The 10,034-nt window shown below is 43.4% G+C and overlaps 2 protein-coding genes across 2 annotated transcripts; one reads left to right on the plus strand and one right to left on the minus strand.

The window, feature by feature from the left end:
• The first annotated feature begins 354 nt into the window (after window positions 1-354).
• Window positions 355-1,746, plus strand: LOC147631944 (aspartic proteinase nepenthesin-2-like). Its single transcript, XM_086807981.1, has one exon. It carries the CDS (start codon window positions 355-357, stop codon window positions 1,744-1,746), a length of 1,392 nt encoding a protein of 463 aa, XP_086664107.1.
• A 1,084-nt stretch (window positions 1,747-2,830) lies between these two features.
• Window positions 2,831-4,277, minus strand: LOC147631945 (uncharacterized). Its single transcript, XM_086807982.1, has one exon. It carries the CDS (start codon window positions 4,124-4,126, stop codon window positions 2,831-2,833), a length of 1,296 nt encoding a protein of 431 aa, XP_086664108.1. The 5' UTR covers window positions 4,127-4,277.
• Between the last annotated feature and the right edge of the window lie 5,757 nt (window positions 4,278-10,034).

The following is a 10,034-nucleotide window of genomic DNA, read 5'->3' on the forward strand; positions in this document are numbered from 1 at the left end:
GAGACAAAGGTCTTTACATATACATTAAGTGGGACGGTAATTTCCAAGTCTGAAGATGATCTTCATTGAATATTACGAGACAAAGGTCTCTACATATACATTAAGTTGGACGGTAATTTGTCACCTTGTGTTTAACTTAATGCGGGCGTTTGAGCCGGCCTCTTCTTCGTCTTGAGAAGTCACGTAGCCTTTGGCATGGAGTTGAGAGACTTCCGCGATCTTCACGATGACTCCTCTCGCTTCATATAGAGGTAAGCTTAATAATCACTTCACTGCACACACCATTAAGGGTACTTAGTCTTATTTGCCATGGGTTTTCATTACCTTAATATCATGACTAAGCTTGTTTTAGTCATGATACTTTGGCTTGCTCCACCTTGCTTGCATGCCGAGCCTGTTGTTGAGCATACAATAACACTCACCGAAGATGGCCGCATGTTTTCTGATCACTACAGCCTTTCATTGCTTGCTTCAGAGCCCTCATCAAGGAATGCTTTCCAGATGCCTCTCGGCCGTAGATCAGAGAATGCAGCTGATGATGATCAGTGGATGCGCAAGGCGATACGTAGGAGCCATGCACGTGTGAATGCATTATCACGAAGCTTTGCAGCAGAGACAAAAGCAAGCTCTTTGAAGGGGTCTGTATATGCGATGGACGCGGAGTTTCTAACCACCCTTCAAATAGGGACCCCCCCACAAGACATCACTGTGATTGTAGATACAGGTAGTGACTTGGTCTGGACCCAATGCCTGCCTTGTGAAGATTGCTTCACACAGCCCCAAGCCATTTATGACCCATCAAAATCCTCCACATTCACAGAACTCCCTTGCCAAAACAACTCATATTGCACATACCTTAACACCATTGGAAATGGCTCCTCTTGTACTAACCAAAACCAGTGCTCTTACGCCTACGGATATGGTGACAACTCCTACACATCTGGTGTCCTCTCTACTGAAACCCTAACCTTAACCAGTAGCCAAGGAAACAAAACCTCGTTTCCCACCTTTGTCTTTGGTTGTGGGCGGGACAACGGACCAGATGATAGCTTTGCTAACTCTAGTGGCATAGTTGGCCTTGGCCAAGGCCTGGTTTCCGTCAACACTCAACTTGGAAGTGCCATTGACTACAAGTTCTCCTACTGTTTGGTCCCTTGGGATACCCCCCCTAGTGTGAAAGGTACCTTGCTCATGGGAAATGGCTCCATAACCCAAGGCCCCCAAACCATTTCTACCCCTATCATCACAAACAATGCTGGCATGGATGGTAGCTACCAAACTTTCTACTATGCCTCTCTCCAAGGAGCTAGTGTTGGAGGGAAGCTCCTCAACATCTCAAATGGCACTTTTGATATCCAACCAGATGGGAGTGGTGGACTTATTGTTGATTCAGGGACCCCAATCACTTATTTAGAAGAGGCTGGCTATGAACTCATCCTAGAGGCTTTCATATCCCTCATCAAGCTTGAGCAAAACACAACCCAAGAAGAGTTTGACCTATGCTATGTGTTGCCTACACCCGGGGATTTCAAACTGCCTAGCCTCACCTTGCACTTCCAAAATGGTGATCTTAATCTACCCCCAGAGAATTATTTCATAACATTTGAAGGCAATATGTGCCTAGCAATGGGAGGTAACAGTGGTCTCTCCATACTCGGTAACATCCAACAACAAAACATTGAATTTGGGTATGATGTCAAGGGTAAGCTACTCTCTATGACGCCTACAAGTTGTGCGACATCCTAGACACACATGCCACTAAGTCTTCTTCAGAGTAATGCCAAGGGATTGTTTTAAAATAGGGAATATAAACATCACTAGCACACATGTCTATTCACCATTCAATGTTCTTCACTACAAGTTCAATAAAGAGAAAGATTATGTATTTCTTATCTTGAGAAAAGCATAGTAGCACTTGAAGTTGATATGCTACAAGTTTTATAAAGAGAAAGATTATGTATTTCTTATCTTCAGAAAAGCATAGTAGCAAGCAGGCTTTAAATTTGGCACCTAAGTCTAGGTGCCATAGAAAATCTAGTGGCACTTTTGCCATCAACCATGGGTGTCAAAATGTCACCTTTGGCTAAAATTTTGAGTGCCCCTTTTAATAACAAACCACTTTACTTTGAGTAATGAAAACATATTAGTTTTGTAAGTGCATTAAGCTTTCACAATTCAAAAGACATCTTCTCAGCACACAAAATACATTATAGCAAGAGAATTTTAAAGGCATCATAAATTATTGAAGACTTTCAAGTTATTCCAATCAAAAGCATCATAATTCAATCATTCTTCTTGCTTTCACAAGCTCCCAAGCTTCATAAACTGCTGCCCAATCAATGCTATCAATTCCATGACCAAGAAGTGAGAGCCTCATTAAAGCCTCAAGCGTCTTGACATTGAGTAGCTGACGTCGATCGTTTTTTATTATGTTTTGTTTCGAAAATCCTCTTTCACACGACACTGATGACGTAGGGATTACAAGAACAGCTTGCCATAGTTTCATCATGTTTGGAAATGTGTTATGCCAATCCAGATTTGATGAAAATACTCGCCAAGCATCCTTCATCTGCATGCCTTCACATCCCCAATAGAGAGTATCTGAAAAAGCAAAAAGCTCATCCCTACAACCTTGCTTGTTGATGATGGGATGGTCATTGAAATTGTCCCAACAATCTATTTAACCATCTTGTAATCCTGGGCTCTCTCTCCTTTTCATCATTTGGAAAATGTTGAGGACTAAAGAGTTTGCAAGCATTGAAGAAATAAACATCAGGGAACCGATCATTTACACAATCCATGACCTTTTGAACAAATGCTTTTGCAAGCATCACACAACATCACCTCCTTCATTATCTAAGGGTATGCTAGCTTTATCCTTGCTTGGAATACTTGTGAACAGCAGGTCATGCACAAATTCTTCTCCTTCTTCATTGACATGCCGCAACCTACCATTTTCAACTTGAAGCATAAATTTCTTCAAGAACAAAGTATCTTTACCGAATTCCTCTTGAAGAAACTTTCTCTTCAGTGATCCGAGTGTTACTTCGATGTCGGTACTGATGGATGTTATGTCTGCCAACTCCTCTTGGAACTTTTTATTAAGAGTGTTTAAGTCATGTAGAACATCTGCAAGTAGGTAGATGCAAAATAGAACCTTATATACACACAACTTAGCATACCATCCTGGAGCACCCTCCTCCCAAAAGCTCATGATAGCTGGCATTAACTTGGTAAGTCTCTCCATCACACTCCCTCTTGCAAGCCAGCGAACATCATGAATTTGCAAGACCTCCAAGACTTGCAAATTCATATCCTGTAGCAGATTCTGAAATTCGAAATGGTGCAAACTAGAAGCATTGATCCAAGAATACATTTTGTTTGCAATCTTGTCAATACAAGAGAGACAAGGAAAACATTTTGATGCATCCAAAACAGCAAGAGCTTCCCTGTGGGCAATGCAGTGAACACTAATGAGGCATGGTACTTCTCTTTTGAGTTTGGCAACGAGTCCATCATGTCGTCCAAGCATAGAGCTATCACCATCTATAGCTATTCCAATTAGTCGTTGCTTGTTAAGGCCAATTTGGGTCATCACTTCCATAATGGCATCAAATTTTGTTTGTGCAGTCCCATCAGAAACAACAATGAGCTTTCCAAACTCAATGTTGCGTACACCCATTCCTTTTGATGAAAGAAAAGAAATATAGATGATCAAGTGTTTCTCTAAAGCTCTATCAGTAGATTCATCTACCATTAAAGCATAAAAAGGACTCTCCAATAGTTCTTCAAGTTGTACTTTGTGAAGATATTGTGATATAGAGAATAAAAATTTCTTTCCAGCCATCATATTTGTGTAAGATGAGTAATCGTGTTGAAGAGGCATACCTTCCACCTTTAAAGTATAAGCTAGTTGGCACACCTTTTCAAACTTTCTGATTGCAAGATCTTCGTCACCTGTGAAATACATCAACTTCATGCAAGTGATCACCCTTTCTTTGTTTCTATCTTTAATTACCACAGCATGCTGTGGAAGTGTTGTCCCCTTTGTTTCTTGATAGTTTCGCATTGCAGCCCATTTGTGCTCTCGTGATCGCATGTGCTTTCTTATTGCATCCCTCTTCATAGTCTTGCACCCTTGGCCAAACACCCCATGGCCCCTTAACTCTAAACTTTTCACACCATTCACACTTCATGAATTCTCGTTCACCTTTAACAAGTCGAATGAGAAACGGATACTTTGATTTCCACTCTGTACGAAACTTTCTCCGCCTCACTTGTTTCTTCTTCTTACTTGTTGAGGGATCTTCATTATTGGTTGGCAAATCATCTTGGGGCATACCCAAAAGGTCCATGTCTTCAATGACTTTGTCTTCACTTGATTCACTCTCTGAGTCCTCATCAGACTCACTTTCGGAGCCAAATATATTGTGCAAGGTTTCTTCTTGTTCTCTCTCTTTATCTTGCTTACTTTGCAGCACTTCAAGGAGACTATGTTGGCGGGCCATCTAATTAAAAACAATTTTCTATTATAGTACATTGTTTTGTATTTCATCTTAGCTTGAATTAATGTTAATCTCTTTCATTTTATAGACATTGATGTCATGCTACAACCATATAAATTATGGATTCAAAAGAAAGATAGGGACATGCATGAGAATCATGCATTTCTTTTAGCTATTCAGATGAGTGTAAATAAGCACCAAAGATGCATGAGAATCATGCATTTCTTTTAGCTATTCAGATGAGTGTAAATAAGCACCAAAGATGCATGAAAATAAGAATACAATGATTGTAAATAAAAGTTTTGGTACCTGGAATGTGAAGCTTGGAGTCGCTAACTTGAAATCCAAGATGGCACACAAGCAAGACAATGTAGGAAATTAGGGCTCTTGCATTCTAAAACCATAGAAAGATTACAAAGTTAGACATGAACATGCATGAATTGATCTCAACAACTAGATACTCATAAACCTAAATATACACTTAACATGAAATAAAACTTATGTGATTATTACTTTTAGATATTACCTAGTAAAAGACCTTCAGATCATGTGAAAGGGTTGTGTTCAAAGTGGTAGAGATCTCTCATTATATAGCATACTCATCAACCTTTGAAATACCCTTGGAAGTTCAAAGGTAGAGGTCTTTTGGTGTTCTAATTTCAGAGACTCAATGGGGCCTTTGCCAGTCACGATGGGGCCTTTGCTATTCTTCAGCTCCTTCACCTTCAACTCGGCGAAAGCGTCGGCACTCGGCAAGCCCCAAGGATCGAACTGGCTAGGGACTCTAGTGGGTCGCTCACATCACTGATCGCTCAGAACTTGAGTCTTGTATCGATTAGATGAGGCTCTTGGAAATGAATCAGAGGAAGTGGAGGGGGGACGAATCAGAGGTAGAAGAGCAGCATGCGTGTGTAGCAATCGCATAGACTAGGAAAGATCGGCATTGGCACCGGTCACCTCACGAGCGATATGGTCACCTCGAGGCTGGGAGTCGAAAACCTGCGAAGGTTGGCTAGGAGTCGAAAACCTGCGAAGGCTGGCTAGTAGAGGCATGGTCACCGGGCTCGACTACCAGCGATATGGTCACCTCACGAGCAATATGGTCACCTCGAGGCTGGGAGTTGAAAACCTGCGAAGGCTGGCTGGGAGTCGAAAACCTGCGAAGGCTGGCCTAGGGTTAGGGTTACGTTTGAACACGGACTCGAAAGGGCGCCCTAGGCCTTGGAACTTAGAACCGTTTTCAAAGCTGAGGTCGAGGGCCAGGGCCCCCGGCTACACGGTATCCCTCCACGGCGCCCATCAGCACCACCTGGCACGCCCAGATGGCCAGGATGCTTTGCGCGTGCACCGGGTAACGGGTTGCCCCCGTCGTCGGCAAAGATCTGGGAGCCGGCCTTAACCTCGCCGAACTTGACGACGTTCTTGGCCAGAAGCTCCAAAGTGACGCAACCCAGCATTGCCCCTAAGTACTATAATATATATATTTACTATATTATGTATATTATATAGGATATATACCCTGGTCACTTAGACCCCTAAGGCTAGGTGCCATTGGGCACTTCCCTTGTTTTTTCAAAGTGCCACGTTGGCACTTTTACCAGAAAACGGAGGTGCCATTTGGCACTTGAAATTGTGAAAGGCTCCCGTATGGGTGCCAAATTTAAAGCCTGGTAGCAAGTTGATATGTTATGTCAGTGTTAAATCATATCATTGTCTCTTGTTGGATGCATCATTTGGGTTCATAATATGGTGTCTTACAAAAAAAGAAGAAGACTTTATTTGATTTAATTCCCCAGTTTTGTAACTACCATCGCTTGTTGATAGACTCGTTGCTCTCCTATAGATGTATGTCATGCTGAAGCTTCAAATTTATGATTCAAGTCCCCAGATTTTGTAACTACCGTCATTGTTGATAGAGTTCTTGCTCCTATGTCATGCTGAAGCTTCAGTGTATAGTATCTTCTATGGTTTCTAGGTTACTCACTCCACAATGCAAAGTTGATCCACACGATGGATTAAAGGTCCACAGTAACCTCTATGAGGGATGAGGAAGGGATTGAGATTTGCTTTCCTACAGAGATAAATGTATAGTCTAGCTCTCTTTTATAGCTAATCAAATAAGAAAACTGCTCTATGCCGATGTAGAAAAAAATTTATTTGTCATATCTTGAACGTACTATGCCTTTAACGACTCTCTATTTGATGATGGAAAGGGCAAATCTGTCTCTCTCTCTCTCTCTCTCTCACACACACTCCTCTCTCCCTTCTGGTATAGAATTGAAGTGCTCATATAAGATATTCTACGTGTTTTTTTGCTCCACAATATCAAGGCCCATCTAACATGGATTCCTAACCTAATCAATCTTGAACTTAACTTGAAACGCTTGATGAATTCTCTAATTTGTGTGCCTTATCCACATGCCTGTGTCCCCCCCCCCCCCCCCCCCCCCCCCCCCGATACAACCACTCCCTCCATGGCTGATCTCAGAGGGAGGGTACATCATGTTTTTTTTTTGGGGGGGGGGGGGAGGAGGGGAGAGCCAAATTGGTGGCATGTAATGCCAGATGATAACCATGCTCTCCTCCTTGGAGAGAAGGGTAGTGGTAAACAGACGCCCATTGTCTCTGCATGCGCTCTGAGTCCCATGTCAGGCTCTCCAGGTGTCCCCACAGGGTGTGAATGAGATCAAGCCAAAAAGCACGAATGGTCTCCATGGGGTGAGTAGTCTCTCCTCCATGATCTCACTGCAGAAGATGCTATGCCATGTGAACAAGCTACAGATGAGCTCCCAACGGTGGCATGGGTGAGTGGTCCCTCCTGATCTCACTGTTGCAGCAGATGTGCCATGTGGCCAAGCTTCATATGAGCTCCCAGCGCTGGCATGTGCCAGTCTCTAGGATCCACTATTGCATGGGGGTTATGGCCACTAACGCCATTGAAATGTGGTGGTGGGAGAGCACGAGGGCTAAGCCTACTCGCGTGTCCTCAATGGTATATTGCATGGGGGTTATGGCCACTAACGCCATTGAAATGTGGTGGGAGAGCACGAGGGCTAAGCCTACTCGCGTGTCCTCAATGGTATATTGCTACATGACTACTACCCCCCAGTTGACGGTGAAGAAGCAAAGAATGCATCGCCAAGCCTGTTGGGCCTTCACGCAATCTCAAAGAAGATGTTGATGTGACTCAACCGGACCGCTGTACCTATGACACGGGGCCGTGTCCAGTGATTGCCTTCAGGTAGTCTCTCAAAGACAATGTTGATGTGACTCAACCAGACTGTTGCACCTGTGACACACTGTGCGACTGCACAGAAGTAGGAAACCTTACGGGACCAAAGCCGCTGCCAAAAATCCTCGAGGAAGGTGGTCGTCGAGATCCCCTGGGCCTGCCAGTGAGGGAGGTGGAGGGGGTGATTTCAATACTGCAAAAGAATCGATTGCCCCAGTCGACGAGCCGAGTACTCAAAGAAAGTAATTGGGGGTCGTCAAGAGCGGTAGGACTATGCCAGCTCCACTCGTTGGGATCCCCTTAAGCATGTACAGGGGTAGACTATTCTCCCAATTAAAGCCATAAGCTCCAGGATGCGACCCCCATAACCTTAGGAGGGGGAGGGCCACAGCCCACAATGCAGACACCATCAAAATCTTACGTGAGCAGATGAGGCTCCATGGGGAGTCCATGATGATCAAAGGGAGGCGTCCCACCAAGCCGAGAATTCCCCTATCCTGTAGAAAGAAGCCATCAAGAGAAGCTAGTCGCAGTCGATGTCATGGCACGCATGATGATGAAAGTGCCACACAAACCCTCGGGGTGGGTGCTCGAGTCGGACTGCTTGTTGGGAAGGACAACAAGAATGAGAGAGGGACCCCAATCAATCTGAACCCCAAGACTAGGCCACATTTAAATTCAACTGAAGGGTAGATTGCTTAGCTTCTTCCAATGTAGCGATAGCAATGTAGCGATAGCTTTCTCAAAGTCTTCATTCTTTTCTTTCACCCGACCCCGCTGAGGCTGAGGCTTCTTGTCTCCCAGCTTTGTTTTGAGGTTGGCAATCTCTCTCTTCTGGCCCCTGCTCATGCTGGTCTTTGTATGCCATTTTGATGGTGGCCATCTGATCAAGCAGTACATCATAATTCTGTTGTATAGGACAACTGCATGTTCTTTCAAAAGATTCAGTGCCAAATCCTCCTTGGATGGACTTGCTCCAGATTCAGATACTATGACACTAGGGTTCTGAGCATCCACGTGTTCTACAGGCTATTCCACAGGGCTCTGAATTGGTCATTTTGCTTGATTGCTATTAACTGAGCATTCTGAGCTTTATATTTGCTTAGCTTTTTTTTCCAACTACTCCATCTTCTGTAGTAAGGCGTCTCTCGGCTGTTCGTGTTGGAGTGTAAGACCAAAGCCCCTGGACACGTGGATGGCCAAGAACTGAAACAGTGCCATGCACCTTATTAAACATTGTAATCGTCTTCTTCTAATATACTGGGTGGACATGGTGTTTGCTGATTTTGCTTCAAACACCATGGTGGAGCACTGCTCTCAAAGAATGTACCCAAGTGGAATTGGGTTGATGCGGACTTGCATGCAGCATCATTCAATTTAGCGAACTTTTGCATATATGATACTAGATTCTTTGTGTGCTTGTACACAATGGAAGAGGCACATAAGGTTGAGTCTTGTGCTGGACAGAAGGGATTCGTCCTATTCCATCGGCAGGCCTACCATTGGGGACGAAAGAAAGGAAAAACGGCAACAGAGGTGATTACTGTATGTGATGTCACTCCTTTGCTCACTATGAACAAAGAGTAGACCTCAAAAGTTTCTTGATTGGGGCACGTGACATGTCTCTTCTCAATTGCATTTGTATGTTCTTCTACTCCTCAGAGAGACCTTGAGCTTCATTTTGATCAAGTGAGACAAATGGAACTCGGGGATGAGTTTGACGTTGATCTTTATCTCATTCATGTGACAAGTGAGTATATTGGTAATCTCATAAAGAATATGAACATTAAACCTTCATCACTAGTAACATATGTAAGTTCATTGTTGTGTGTGTAGTGTGCCATCTGAGAATTGGGTTAAAACAAAAAATCATCCATGGAGTGGGGCTATCAAAGAGGTCAAAAGCTTTACAAGTACATTGTGTCCCTCTTCACCTGTGATGGTGAGACCATCATTGATATGTTTGCTAGGATCGGCACACTAGGGCTAGCAGCTGCATACATGGATCGACGTGTGATCTTGATAGGGAATGATGAAGTAATATATGAGTGCCTTAACATTGTGTATGGAAAGAAAATTCACTTGTATGGATGTCATTCTTGCATATTTGATACCATTATGTGTTGTAATGCAACGGGTTCCTTTTTCCTCCTATGATCATAAATGGATTCGCATCCTTTATGTCCATTATATTTACATTTGTTGTCCGCACATAGAGAGCCTTTTGTGTTAGTACTTCACAACTTGGTTACTCTTTTTTTGCCTACCTTTAGGACTTCAATTGCTTGGAAGAAAGA

The sequence above is a fragment of the Cibotium barometz genome, chromosome 14, assembly GCF_041138505.1.
Source record: "Cibotium barometz isolate CiBa-2024 chromosome 14, ASM4113850v1, whole genome shotgun sequence".
In the NCBI taxonomy this organism is placed as follows: Eukaryota; Viridiplantae; Streptophyta; class Polypodiopsida; order Cyatheales; family Cibotiaceae; genus Cibotium; species Cibotium barometz.